The 14,624-nt window shown below is 49.8% G+C and overlaps 1 protein-coding gene across 1 annotated transcript; it reads right to left on the bottom strand.

Moving 5' to 3' along the window:
- Positions 1-1,381: 1,381 nt before the first annotated feature.
- On the bottom strand, positions 1,382-9,981 carry LOC117088591 (cytochrome P450 2A13-like). The gene is made up of 9 exons (XM_033219847.1): positions 9,772-9,981; positions 9,331-9,493; positions 8,348-8,497; positions 7,954-8,114; positions 6,612-6,788; positions 4,773-4,911; positions 4,117-4,304; positions 3,463-3,604; positions 1,382-2,822 (listed from the first exon to the last, which is right to left on the bottom strand). Exons 1-9 carry the CDS (start codon positions 9,949-9,951, stop codon positions 2,641-2,643), a joined length of 1,482 nt encoding a protein of 493 aa, XP_033075738.1. The 5' UTR covers positions 9,952-9,981; the 3' UTR covers positions 1,382-2,640.
- Between the last annotated feature and the right edge of the window lie 4,643 nt (positions 9,982-14,624).

Genomic DNA, 14,624 nt, shown 5'->3' with positions numbered 1-14,624 from the left:
GAGAGTGTCTCAAAAAAAAAAAGAAGAAAAAAAAGGAATGAACTGAAATGAATAAAGAGGCCTAGTGCTAGTAAATGTCTCAGCTAGGCAGGTAGTAAAAGTTCTCAACCAGGCAGTGGCAGAGCAGGATTCTAATTCAGGGCTGTTGTGATGCTCCGCCAAACTCAGCCTGAGTAACCCGTGGAGCTGGGAGAATACAGCGCCCCCTCGTGGTAACTTGCCTGTGCTGCTTCTGGCTTGGGAGAACACCAACTAACACAGCAATGTGCCAGCAATTGTTCTAAGTGCTTTACTTAGATTTAATTTTCTTCTTCTTTTTTATTCGTGTTATGTTATTTTATTTTTATTATGCTGTAAATTCTAGGGTACATGTGCACAACGTGCAGGTTTGTTACATACGTATACATATGCCATGTTGACGTGCTGCACCCATTAACTCGTCATTTGCGTTAGATATTTCTCCCAATGCTATCCCTCCCCCAATCACTCACCCCATGACAGGTCCCATTGTGTGATGTTCCCCCACCTGTGTCCAAGTGTTCTCATTGTTCAATTCCCACCTGTGAGTGAGAACATGCTGTATTTGGTTTTCTGTCCTTGTGATAGTTTGCTCAGAAAGATGGTTTCCAGCTTCATGCATGTCGCTACAAAGGATGCAAACTCATCCCTTTTTTATGGCTGCGTAGTATTCCATGGTGTATATATGCCACGTTTTCTTAATCCAGTCTATTATTGATGGACATTTGGGTTGGTTACAAGTCTTTGCTATGGTGAATAGTGCCACAATAAACATACATGTGCATGTGTCTTTATAGTAGCATGATTTATAATCCTTTGGGTATTTACCCAGTAATAGGATCACTGGGTCAAATGGTATTTCTAGTTCTAGATCCTTGATGAATTGCTTGATGATTTACACTCCCACCAACAGTGTACAAGTGTTCCTATTTCCCCACATCCTCTCCAGCTCCTGTTCTTTCCTGACTTCTTTTATTTATTTATTTATTTATTTTTTTGAGACGGAGTCTCGTTCTGTCGCCCGAGCTGGAGTGCAGTGGCCGGATCTCAGCTCACTGCAAGCTCCGCCTCCCAGGTTTATGCCATTCTCCTGCCTCAGCCTCCCGAGTAGCTGGGACTACAGGTGCCCGCCACCTCGCCCAGCTAGTTTTTTTGTATTCTTTAGTAGAGATGGGGTTTCACTGTGTTAGCCAGGATGGTCTCGATCTCCTGACCTTGTGATCCACCCGTCTCGGCCTCCCAAAGTGCTGGGATTACAGGCTTGAGCCACCGCGCCCGGCCCCTTTGTGTATTTTGAATGTAAGTCGTTTATCAGGTATGTTCCCTGCAAATATGCTCTCCCAGTCTGTAGCTTGTATTGTCATTCTCTTGACAAATCTTTTACAGAGCAGAAATGTTTAATTTTAATGACACAGAACTTATCAACTGCTTCTTTCAAGGATTATTCTTTGGGTGTTGTATCTAACAAGTCATCACCAAACTTAAGGTCATCTAGATTTTCTCCTGTGTTATCTTCTAGAAGTTTTATACTCACTTTTCATTTAGGTCTATGATAAACTTGGGAGTTAATTTTCGTGAATGTTGTAAGGCAGCTTCTAAGAGGGACATACACTAACTTCCTTGAGAGTGGGCAGTGATTGTGAAACTCTTAACTGGGTCTTACAATGGACCCCAGATCCATCAGGAGAGCCCCACCTTCAGAAACGCATAGTGGAATGTGTTTCACGCATACATGGAGAAGAATATGCAGTCATATGCTCACATGCAAGCCTGCACATGATCACACACATGCATATGGTACGTCTTCATCCAGAGTTCTCCTGGCATTCTCTGAAAGTGGTTTTCTCCTTCAACTTCTTCATTAAGAGATACAATGACAGAAAGTCATTAAAATTAAAAACTTCTGCTCTGCAAAAGAATTATCAATGGACTGACTGTGTATATCCATTCATGTCTCACTGTGTCCCTGTACTGACTCTGAACGGGCCACAGTGGCCTTACCTGGTAGTGAGCTCAGACTGCACCCTGGTATTCAAAGCGTGCTGAGTAGGTGAGAGTGTGGGCAAGTGTGCAGTGAAGGAAGGACAGCCGCCCTTCAGGTCTCCGGAAAAACCCTCAGGACAGGGATGTTCAGGCCGTGTGATGCTATACTAAGCTGTTTTACATAAGGTAGGGTGCTTTTTAAGAATCTGTCCAGAGGGCTATGGACACAGATCTGTGTTCAAAGATTTTCTGGGTGCTTATGTTTTGTGAGACATCAGATAGAGACAACTTTTTGAGTCTCAGCTTTGTCACGTGTGCTGTTCCCCTTTGCAGAGGTTTGAGGCAATTAAGTGAGGTGAGCGTGCAACGCTTTCTGAACAAAGCTGACATGGAGGTACTTGTTCAGGAAATAAGAGCTGCTATTATTACTACTCTCCATAGCATACTGTAAGGTTTCCCTTCCTCTCATCCCAGCTCTGAAGGACATCATCAAGGTGAACTGAGCCCCTTCTGTTTCTTCTCTTCCCTCTAACCACCTAGTCTTCCTTTGCCCCATCCTGCAACCATTCTTAGTCCCGCCCCTCCCACGAGCCCCGCCCCTGGCCCCGCCCATCAGTCCTGCCCCAGCACGGCCCTCCCTCAGCGGGGCAGGAAGCTCATGGTGTAGTTCGGTGGGATCGTGGCAAAGCCCACGTGTTTGGGGGACACGTCGATGTCCTTGGGCGACTGAGGGGACTTGAAGCGAAAGTTCTGCATGATGGTGGTGAGGAAGAGAAAGAGCTCCATTCTGGCCAGGCCTTCTCCGAAACAGTTCCGCTTTCCTGAGGAGGAGAGGCAGGAGGGGTGGAGGTGAAGCCCACTCTCAGTGCAGCCTCGCCCCACTACCGACCTCCAGCTGCGCCTCTCCCAGGGAGGAGGGGTGGAATATTATGGCCTGAGAGACTTTCAGAGAAGCCTCAGTTTCTTTCTATAAGAGATGTAACAATGGTGAACCAATATTGATATATTATTACTAACCAAAGTCCATAGTTTACATTAGGGTTTACTCTGTGTTGTACAGTTCTATGGGTTTTGAAAAACGCATAATGTCACGCATCCATCATAGATGGGGTGATCCATGCCAGGTGTAGCAATGGGAGGTTTAGATGCCCCTACCTGCCAGACACACTTGCAAATATGACTGCTGTGCTGTGCTGTTATCTCCTTTCAGGGATCTGAAGAATCTGCTCTGTGACCCTAGACAAATAAATCTATGGGGAAAGATGTTTCCTTTCCTTTTACCTGGGCGCAGGTAGTGGGTGCTTGGTGGTTAAGGTAGTATCAGCTGGTGGCTCAAGGGTAGATTCTAACAGGAACTTCCAAGCTGGAGAAATACCAGGGTACACCGCAGAGAGGGGAGCTGGGTGAGGGAGGCACCTGCTGGTGTGAGCAGTGGCCTGGCAGCAAACAGTGGTCTCTTACCGATGGCAAAGGGCACAAAAGCATCACTCTTCTTAAACTGCCCCTTCTCATCCAGGAAGTGCTGGGGATTGAAGTCCTGGGGGTTGGAGAAGAACCTGGGGTCTTTCAGCACGGAGCCCAGCATAGGGAACACTTCAGTGCCCTGGTAGGGAGGAGGAAGGTGTGTGTGATGAGGAAGGTGGGGGACTGGTGAAAGTACACGGGGGCTGGAGGGGGACCAGGGTGCCCCAGGTAAGGGGAAGTGGCAGAGAGTTGGGGTCCTCTGAGGGAGGAGCTTTGGGGGATAGAAGGTTCACGTCTCTGCAACAGGAAGTTTGGGAGACATGGGGTCCATGTCCTGCTAGGCAGGGTGTTTGGGGGACCTGAGATTTGTGTCCCTAAGGCAAAAGGCCTCATGGAAAGGGGACTCCTGTTTCTTAAGACAGGAAGTTTGGGAACATGGGGTTGATTCTCCTGACACAAAGAGTCTGGGGAGATGCAGGACTCAGGAGTCTCTAAGTGGGAAGGTGGAACGGATGTGGTGGGGGGGGAAGTCTTCTTTGACTAATTGAGGGAGTGGGACAGGGTCTAGAAAGCTTCTAATGGGGGTGGGATGCTGGGGAAACAGAGAGAGGCTGGACGTCCCTGTAGTCTGAGTGGGGTGGGGGACAGCACCTTAGGGAGGAAGAAATCTCTAAACTTGGTGTCCTTGGTGACCCTGCGGGCCAAACCCATGGGGATCACGTCTCCAAATCTTTGGATCTCGTGGATCACTGCGTCCGTGTAGGGCATCTTGACCCGGTCCTCAAACTTGGGCTGGCGGTTCTTGCCAATCACTCTGTCAATCTCCTCGTGGACCTTGGCTTGGGGAGATGGGGGAATGTGTTTAGGTATCTAGGGGTCTCAGAGAAGGGATGATAGTCTGAATAGGTAAAACGGGGTGGATGACATGGCTCCACCAATGACATGGAGGTAGACCACTCACAACAGACATCAGTGATTCGCATTGTTGGAGCAGGATCCTGTTTACCAGGTCGTGCCAGAATCACAGTGGAGGCACCAGGAGGAACTTAGGGGATGATCCGGAGGAGCAGGTAGTGGGCACTCAGTGGGCTTGGGACAGGAGTGACTGACCAATCACTGCAGACATTTTCAACATTTTAGCAACTAGTGAGACTCAGCTGATTCCTATCAGCTGAATATTGCCCTGTCTCTGGACAGCAAAGCACGTCTCAGGGTCCTGAGATCTGGGACAGGTGGGGACATTGCATCAGGGTCAGTGGAGTTTTGAGGGTCTGGGGCCCTCCACTTCCCTCCCCCTCCAGCCTTACCCTCCACCTCTGGGTGCTTCATGAGCAGCAGGAAGCCATAGCGCAGGGTGGTGCTGACGGTCTCGGTGCCCGCGAAGAAGAGGTTCAGCGAGGTCAGCACCAGGTTCTTCAAGTGGAACTCCGTGTTGGGGTTCTCCTCCTGCAGGGAGAGGGGGCTTTAGATCAAGCTCACTTCCCATGCTCTTGGGGCCCTTCTAGGGCTTTTCCTTTGAATCTTCCTCTCTTTGGTCCAGACCAAAGGTGGAAAGAAGGATCCTAGATCTGCCAGACTCGCTCCAGGTTCCAGCCCTTGCCCTGGCTGCTGGCTTTGCCCAAAATGCTCTTCCTTCTCACCTTCTTTACCTCGCTGACCATCTGTCCTTTAAATATCAACTTAGCTGTCAGTCTTTTTTTCTTATACAGACTTGGTGTTGCTAAGTTGCACAGGGTGGACTTGAACTGGGTTCAAGGAATCCTCCAGCCTCAGCCTCCTGAGTAGCTAGAACCACAAATGCACATGACCATGCAGGCTCATTGGTTAATTTTTTAAAAAGTAATTAATTTTTTTGAGACACAGTCTTATTCTGTCACACAGGCTGGACTGCAGTGCCATGATCTTGGCTCTTTGCAACCTCTGCCCACCCTGGGCTCAAGCTATCCTCCCACCTCAACCTCCTGAGTAGCTGGGACCACAGGCATGCACCACCACACCCAGCCACTCTTTGTATTTTTTGTACAGACAGGGTTTTGCCATGTTGCCCAGTCTGTTACTTTTTTAATGGTAGGAATATTTAGAAAGAGAAGGATGAGGAGAGACGAAGAGAAAGTAGTACAGAGATGGCAAGATGAAGAGTCAGAAAAAAAGAGTTTTTCTGAGATACAAGCACAGAATTTTAGGCAATAGCATCCTATTTCTTCCCTAAAACAATCTTGAAACTTAACTGTGGAGGCATCTCCTCCCTTGATCCTTTCTCCCTGAGCTTCAGACTCCCTAAAGCCTTCCCACATGGGAGACTGACGTCCAGATGGAGGTGGGGACCCTGTAATGTAAAGCCAGGTCACCTGTCTACAGAGGTGTGTCTGATAACCAGGGCGTGAATGGTTAGAGAGCTTGGTGGTTAAAAGCACCAGCTTTAGGCTCAGAGACACCAGGGTTTGAGCTTGGGGGACCAAGGCTTCCTTATTGTGTGACCTCAGTTAAGACACTTCGACTCTCTGGGCCTCAGTTTCCTCATTGGTACAATTGGGGCCATGACTGAACCTCCTTCAAACCTGTTGTGAGTGTTCAATGGGGGACTATCTTAAAGCACTTAACGCAGTGCCTGGCGCATGGTAGTGCTGCAGAAGTGCTTGCTCTTCTAATTCACATGCGCAAGTCTTGCCTGTGGGTGAGGGCTCAGTGGATGGAACAGCGGTGGTTGATATAGTTGGGATTGTGAGGATTTCTTTTTTTCCGGAGAGTCTTGCTCTGTCACTCAGTCTGGAGTGGAGTGGCATGATCTCGGCTCACTGCAACCTCTGCCTCTCGCGTTCAAGCCATCCTCCTGTCTCAGCCTCCTGAGTAGCTAGCTGGGATTACAGGCGCATGCCACCATACCTAGGTCATTTCTGCATTTTTAGTAGAGACGGGGTTTCACCATGTCGGCCAGGCTGGTCGAACTACTGACCTCAGGTGATCCACCTGCCTCGGCCTCCCAAAGTGCTGGGATTACAGGCGTGAGCCACTCTGCCCAGCCAATTGTGAGAATTATTATGATGAGGGCTAATTTGAATGGGCCTGTGTTATCTGCCCGCCCCACTCCCAGCCTGATTTCCCTCTGCCTGGCTTTGCATTTCCCCGCACTGGCTGCTGGGGGGTACCTCCTGCATGTGGATGAGAAAGGAGTCGATGAAGTCCCGTGGGGAATTGGGATCCAGCGTGCGCCTGTTGTGCTCCACCTTCTTGGCTATGAAGTCCTCCAGCCCTTGCAGCTCCTTAAAGGCCTGTTGCTGTGGTCCTGGCAGGTGTTTCATCACTGAAGAGAACATCTCATAGAGCTGGGGTTGCAGAGAGAGGATGGGAGGGAAGGACAGTTGTCAGGGGGCAGGAGCTGATGGGAATGGGACTTGCTTCATAGCAAGGAAGGAACTGAGTTAAAGGCATCTGTCCAGGTGTTTAGGTATTTCAGTGGGGTTGGATGGGAAGTTATATCTAAGTTTTCACGTGGGTTAGGTGCCAGGGCCACGGTCTAGTAATTTAGGTGAGAAGAACTGAGGCATATATCCAGGTTTCAGGTATTTAAATGAGGCTGGATTGGAGCACACATCTAGGTGTTCAGATATTCAAGTGAAGTTGAGCTGGAAGACACCTGACGAGGTGTTTAGCTATTCAGGTGTGGCTGGTATGAGGGGAGTGTCACCTGTCTAGGTATTTAGGCATTCAAGTGGGCTTGGTTGGAGACAACTACCCAGATAATTTTTGGGTCTTAACTGCGGGCTTTTGTTCAGGTGTTCAGGTATTAAAGCGGGGCTGGTGAAGATGTTGAAGTGGAGGGGATACCTGTTCAGGTGTTTACCTAGCCAAGTGGGGTGCATTGGAAGCTCCTCTGTAAGGTGTGTGATAGGAAAGTTTTGGGGAACACTTATTTGGGTGTCTGGGGAATAATCTGTCTAGATATTTATGTGTTTAGGGTGTTGGTTAGGGCAGCTGTCCATGTTTTCAGGTATTTAAAGTGGGTGAAGTAGAGGGTGCTTGGCCAGATATTCTAGTGGGCTAATTTGAAACATTTGTGTAGATGTGAAATGATTATGATGGGCTGGATTTTGCAGCACCAGCTGTTCAAGTATGCAGGAGGTGGGTTGAGGCAGTCACTTGTCCAGGTGTTAAAGTATTCAGAAGAACAGGGTAGGGAGCACTTGTTACAAATTACAGTAAATTGGGGATGGGAACACGTGCCCAGGTGAGAGAGCTGAGTTGAGGGCTTGCATCCTGCCGGCAGGCTCTGTTTTGGGGAGCATCTGTTGGGCTATCCAGGTGTCCTTGGAGACTGGGTATTGGGCACCCATCCTGAGTTCTGGTGCAACCGTCCAGTTGTCCAATACTGGGGGCTGATTTTGAGGGGACATTGTGTGGAGGGTGGGAGTTTGGGGCACCTGTCTCCAGGTAGGGGAGCAGTTGGCAGGTTGTGGTAGGGGCGTCACGGGCCGGGCTGCAGCCGGTTACCTGCCCCGTGGAGGTTGCCGTGAACTGGAAGCTTCCCAGCATCATGCGCAGCAGTGACAGGAACCCTTTGTCCTCATAGTCAAAGCGGTCCCCAAAGACAATGGAGCTGATGACATTGGAGACGGTGCGGCTCAGGAAGAAGGTGGGATCGATATTGGCGCCTGCGGATGTGGCCGGAGGAGAGGATTGGGGAGAGAGTCAACTCAGAGGCCTGAGGAGAGTCAGAATTCCGGGAGGCAGGGCCCTGTTGAGCCAAGTTCCCAGCGCCAGACTCCAGGGTTGGAAATGGGGGCGCCTTTCCCCACCTAGTCCCCATCCCCAGGCAGAAAGAGCGCGCAGGTCCCCGCCCTGGGCATTTTCTGCTCCTGCCCAGCACTCGGAGTCCCCTGCTCACCGCGCGTTCCCCGGAGGGCCTCGATGAGGAAGCCCGCCTCCTCCTGGATGCGCTCTTCGATGCCGCGCTTACCCACGCCGAAGTCCCTCAGGGTGGCGATGGAGAAGCGCCGGAGCTGCTTGGCGCGCTCCCCGTTGCTGAACGCCACGCCTGGGGAGGTGAACGTGGAGGTGGAGAGAGGTCGGGGGCGGCGGGGGCAGGAGCAGACCAGCTCCAACGGGCTCCCCAAGGGTGGAGCAGAGAGGGAGTGGGGTGGGAGAGAGATGGATTCAGCGCGAGTGCCCAGGAGAGCTGCAAACTCAGAATGAGTGAGAGAGAGAGAGAGAGAGAGAGAGAGAGAGAGAGAGAGAGAAGGAAGGGGGGAGAGAAAGAGAGAGATGGAGGAAGAGGATGGAGGGAGGGGAAGTGAGATATGGGGAGATCTGGGAGGAGGAAATAAAAATGGTGAAAGATTCTTAAGCTGAGCTGAAGAAGAGAGAAAAATACAGAGACAAACAGAGAGGGTCTGGAAGGAAGAGAGACTGTTACCAGGAGATGGAGGCTGGAGATGTGGAAGTCGGAATACCATGAAATCCTAAGACAGAGGAAGAAGTGGGAGAGGGAAGCAGTAAGCAGAGAAACATCGAGAAGCACAGAAGCAGAGAGTGACAAAAAGACAAATGAAGACAGAGGACCAGGGTTGGAAAACAGAAACCCAGGATGTCCTCAGAGATGGGGAGAGAGGGGAAAGAGGAGATTCCAGTGAGAGAGAAGGAGGAGAGAGAACAAGGGATAGAGAGAGGCAGGGAGGAATCAGGACAGGGACGCTGGAGACAGGTGAGGGATACACACGGAGAGGCCACAATGAAGGGAGATTGGGAGAGAAGACCAGACCGGGGTCTCTGCCATAGCCTCCAGTGGGCAGGAGAGTCAGGGAGAAGGCTGGGGACGCTGAGACCATTGTGTTCTCTTGGCCACCTTCCCCCTCTTGGGCACCCCCTCACCATAGCCTTTGAAGACCCTGTTGAAGGTGGCTTGCTCGCCTCGCCCGCTAAACTCCTCAGCCTGGTCCACGAGAGCCTCCTTGACGGCATCATGTCCGCACAGCACCACGACCCGCCGGGGCCCCAGGTGAATGGTGAACACAGGGCCATAGCGCTCACTGATCTGATGGAGGCGGGTGGGAGTGGTTAGAGCGAGCAGCCCCCACTCTGAATGGGCCCAGCACCGAGATGTCAAGTACTGGGATCCTTCGTCCCCAGGTTCTCATAGTCAGGGAGCTGGACATCCCAAGATCCTGTGTTTCCTGGCTAGGACCCTGATGCTTAACCTCCAAAACTCCCTTTCCTAAGCCTCTGGTCCATACTGGTGAATCCCCTGCCACAAAGCCCCAGACAACTAGGCAGTCCCCACCCTGTGTCACCCATCTCCCTGCCTTGGGAAACCTTCATGAGGGAGTTGCACATCTGCTCTGTGTTCAGCTGCAGGTAGTTTCCAATGAAGGGCAATGGGGTGGGTCCCGGAGGCAGCTTCCCCCTGCTCTTCCTCTGCTGCCAGACAGACATCAAGACCATCACAGTCAGGCAGGCCAGCAAGGCCACCAGAAGCAGCCCTGAGACCACCATGGTGGCAGTGGGATGATAGATGGTGATGACTGGGGTGGTTTGCCTTTATATTGCCTGATAAAGAGGGGTGGACTTTGGCTGATTACATAATCACCTCATTTCACCTCCCCACTACACCCCCCACCATGAATCCCGCCTAGCTTGGGACACAGTCAGCAAGGGAGGAGGAGGGGGACCCCAGGGCAGTTGAACAGAGAGGGCGCCTCCAGACTAAATCTGTGGTACTTCAGGAGGGGTGCCCCAGGGCTGTGGATTTAGGAGGGGGCAACAGATAAACTGTAGAACGGAGGAGTTTGGAATATTTGCATAGGGGAGCACTTGGGCTTTGGATTTGGGGTCTGAGACTGAGAATGCACCCCAAAGTTGTGGATTTGGGGGTTCCAGGGGAGAGGAATCCAAAGGTCTGGGTTTTATTAGGGTGAGACAAAAGTGTGGCTGTGCATTTGGGGGTCTTCTGGTGAGGAGGATGCAGGGTTAAGGGTCTCAGGAAAGGGGATTCCAGACATATGGACTTGAGAGTCTTCGGGCTGGGAAGACCCAGGCTGTGGGTGTGGAGTTTCTGGGAGGAGGAGTGTGTAGCAAGCCCAGCAGCTCCTCCCAGAAAGCCCAGGGGCTGACGATTTTACTTTGGCCCAGAGCTGTCTCTTGATGCCCAGAATCCTCATTGGAACCTCAGAGTGAGGCCAGGATGGGTGCCATAGAACCTCCACTGCCCATCTCTGGTTGGGAAAGGGGTGGAAGACCGGATCCGTATTTCAGAGGAACTTTCCCCACACTTGGAGGAGAGTACCTCAAGTTATCAGCTGGCAGAGGGATTGGCCAGGTCTGGAGAAATAGTAATAACAACCCCCAAATGGTGGGAAAATCTCAAGTGTCCCAAGGGTTGTAATTTACAAAGACCTCCACTTTCTAACCCAGATCCTTAGGGAGACCCACTAGATTGATTGCATCATTCCTATGAATATTATTATTGTTATTTATGTTTCTCATTTTATATAAGGGTCTACAGAGGACAGAAAACAGACCGTGGGCTGGGGACATGCGTGAGTGGCCCTGAATTCCCGTCTCTCCTCCTCTGCATCCTTAGTTCCACTTTGTGGATTTGGTTTTCCTGCCAGTGGAAAGGGAGTATTTAGGAAGAGAAGATCATATTTGAGGGTAAGTTAAATCTCCTTTAAGGGTGATTCCTGCTTTGTCAGGGGCTACTACTATTAGCCGGCAGAGGGAACAGTCGCAGAAGAGATTGGGGTAAACTCCAGTGTTAGGCACAGAGGCAGATCCTGGGGTGGGTGGTAGTGGAGAAGGGATGAGTAGCCTCCTGTCCTTCCCTCAGGGAAATTCTTCCTTAGTAAACAGGACAGTTAGCCTTTGGTGAGCAGGTCGCATATGGGAAGATCAAGTCTAGGTGTGTACGACCTGGTCGAATCTTTGTAACAATGAGGTTGGTTCATCATCATCCTCATTTTGAAGATGAGCAGATCTAGACTCCATAAATCCTCTTGAGTGAGGTCACACAGGGAGTAAGTGAGGGAGCTGGGATATGAACTGTCTCCTCGTCCGCCTGCAGTGACTGGCCTAGATCACCCTGGGAGTCAAGTGCAGGCCAGGCTTAGCAGGAGGTGAGTGCTGAGACTGGCATCAGCAGTGGACACATGGATGACACTGGTGGGTTCTGATATCTGCATCAAGTATGGCCCGAGAGGGAGAGGCATCGTGTTGGCTTTGGGACTGCCCCCAGGTGTACGCGAGGATGGGAAACAAGTTGGCACTGAACTTGATAGCAGGAGAATATTAAAGTCATGTTTGGTACCAAGAGGGCTCTGTGTGTTGTCTCAGGTGTCACTGAGGGCATAAGAGTGTCCTGCTTCAGGAGGGCATAAGAGTGGCACCATATAGGGTCTGAGGTTGGTCCCAGTGGGCTCTGACAGGAGCATGAGGCAGGTGCTGATATTGGTCCTGTGTGGGCCTGAGATGAGCCTCAGCCAGACCCTGAGAGGGGCCCCAGATGGCCACAGGACAGGCTCTGATGTTTGGAGCTTCCAGGGTTGCACCTGTCCTCTGGGTCACCAACTTTGGACAAGGGGAGGTGGGTGAGGTTGGCACCCCAGGACTGACATCTTGCTCAAAGTGTTCTGGGATGCTGAGCTCTGAGACCTGTGTGGAGGGAGCAAAGTTCAGAGAACAAAGCGGACAGAGGAAAGTTGTTTGTTGATTTTGTAGGGGAAGAGGTGGGAAGGAGGATTGGCACCATCTGGGCAGGTATCAATCCCTCTAATCCTGGTCACCAGCCTGCACTTGGGCCTGGCCCCTCCTTTTCCTTCTTGTTTCTTAAAAAGGTGGGAGACAGACATTTGAGGAGTTTGTTTCTCAGTGAGGTTGGCACTAGGAAGGGCTCTGAGTGGTCAGCAGGCTGCCATGACCTGGCCACGGAGGGGTGAGGAGAGACAGGCTGGGAGAACTTCAGTATTTGTGGACATGGAGGTCAATCGATGTTGGACTTATTGATTACCCTGGAGCATGGAGTGAGAGAATGGTGTCTGAAATCATGTGGGGCGGACTTGTCCCATTGGGCAGTGACATGGGTACAGGCTTTCAGAGTGAGTTAGTGTTGAACCCAGGAAGATCCCTTTTCTTTGCTGGGCCTCAGTTTTCCTTCTGGACAGATGGTACAATGATTAAGGCCTGGATTGGAATCCTAACCTTATCCTTTCTTTGTTGTGTGGCTTTGAACAGTTGACTTTATCTCTGTGAGCCTTATGGAGCCAAGAACAGCTCCTAACTCTTTGGCTATTTAGGGGAGAAGTATATGTGTTGATGCAGATGACGTACATGGCAGTAAGTGTTCAATGAATAGTAGTTGTTCTCTTTAATCTGTAGGATGAAATGGATGGATGAGATGTTCCCTAAGCACCTTCCTTGCTTTTACATTCTCTAGTCTAAAGCTCTCAAATCTTTTCCTTTGGGAAGGAGGAAAGGGACAGAGTCTTTGGGAACCTCTTTCCCCATGTCTTCCTCAGCACAGCCAAGATTTACCCCATGGAGCTGTGAATAGGAAATTAATCCTTCATGGCCTCCTGGAGCGTGGTGCTGAGTTCGGCAGTATCTGCAGAAGGACAGGCCAGCATTAGACTGTCAGGTTATTCTGGTTGGCCCTGGAGCCCTGCACAGGGCTTTGCCCACCTGTCTGTCTACCCTTGTCTTGGATCCCGTCTTTCTATCTTTCTCTTTCTCCTTCCCTGCAAATCAGTGTTCCCCTCAATCACCCTGTGTGCTCCTGCATCTTTGTATTTTGTGCCATTTTGTCCAGTGGGTTCTCCTGGATGCCTCTGCCATGTTTATCCTCATTTATACAACTGTCCGTGTGTCATTCTGGGTGCATGCTTGTCGTGTCTGTGTGCATGTATGTTTCAGTATGTCCATGTTGATACATGAATTTATGTGTGTGGGTTTGTGTATGTTTGTGCTTGATAATGGGTATCCATTCCAACTTATGTCTACATATGCACGTGTGTGTGTGCCTGACAGGGTGTGCCACTGTTTCTCAATGCTTGCCAATCTTTTTGTCTGTCTCTGCATACAGCATGTGTGCACACATGATTTAGGGGTGTCTATGATGTGCATTTCTGTGTAAAAAAAGATGTATACTGCATATTCATATTTGTATGTACACATTCACAACTGGGTGACTATATATAAGTATGTGGATGTTTTCATGTGTGCATTCTGGTGTCTGTATGCAGGCTTGTGGGCCATGTTGCATACATGTGAACATCTGATATTTTCCTGTGCTCATCTGTGTTTGGATTAAAGCAGTCCTAGCCCAGCTCCATGTGTCTGCTTGAAAAAGCCCCAGAATCGTGGGAAGATTTTATGAGCATAATCTTATTTAAACTCACTGCAAGACTGTGAGGTTGGATTTATAATCTCCATTTTACAAATGAGTTAGGTAAGGCCCCCAAGTGACTTGCTTCTGCATTTCATAGCTAATGAGGGTAGAGTCTTAGTATGGTTTTGTATGACTGTAAATTCTTTTCTTTCTTTTCTTTCTTTCTTTCTTTCTTTCTTTCTTTCTTTCTCTTTCTTTCTTTCTTTCCTTTCTTTTCTTTCTTCTTTCTTTCTTTCTTTCTTTCTCTCTCTCTTCTTTTCTTTCTTTCTTTCATTCATTCTTTCTTCTTTCTTTCTTTTTTCTTTCTTTCTTTTTTTCTTGTTGAGACGCAATTTTGCTCTTTTGCTCTCGTTGGTCAGGCTGGAGTGCAATGGCGCAAACTCGGCTCACTGCAACCTCTGTCTCCTGGGTTCAAGTGATTCTGCAGCCTCAGCCTCCCGAGTAACTGGGATTACAGCCACCACACCCAGCTAATTTTTGTATTTTTAGTAGAGACGGGGTTTCACCATGTTTGTCAGGCTGGTCTCAAACTCCTAACCTCAGGTGATCCGCCCACCTCGACCTCCCAAAGTGCTGGGATTACAGGTGTGAGCTACCATGCCTGGCTGTGAATGTAAATTTCATGCTGTTAATCAACACTTTGGACTGCCAGGCTCCACCTGTTTTTCTTTATGAAACATTAGAAAAACTGCTTGTAATTGCTTGTGTTTCTTCAAATACTTTCATGTAAACATGTACAAAAGGTTTCAAAATGTTCGAAAAAAAGTCTTTTAATAGGAGGGAGACT

Source organism: Trachypithecus francoisi, unplaced genomic scaffold, assembly GCF_009764315.1.
Source record: "Trachypithecus francoisi isolate TF-2019V2 unplaced genomic scaffold, Tfra_2.0 Contig00771, whole genome shotgun sequence".
NCBI lineage: Eukaryota > Metazoa > Chordata > Mammalia > Primates > Cercopithecidae > Trachypithecus > Trachypithecus francoisi.
This window is presented reverse-complemented; position numbering and strand designations above follow the sequence as displayed.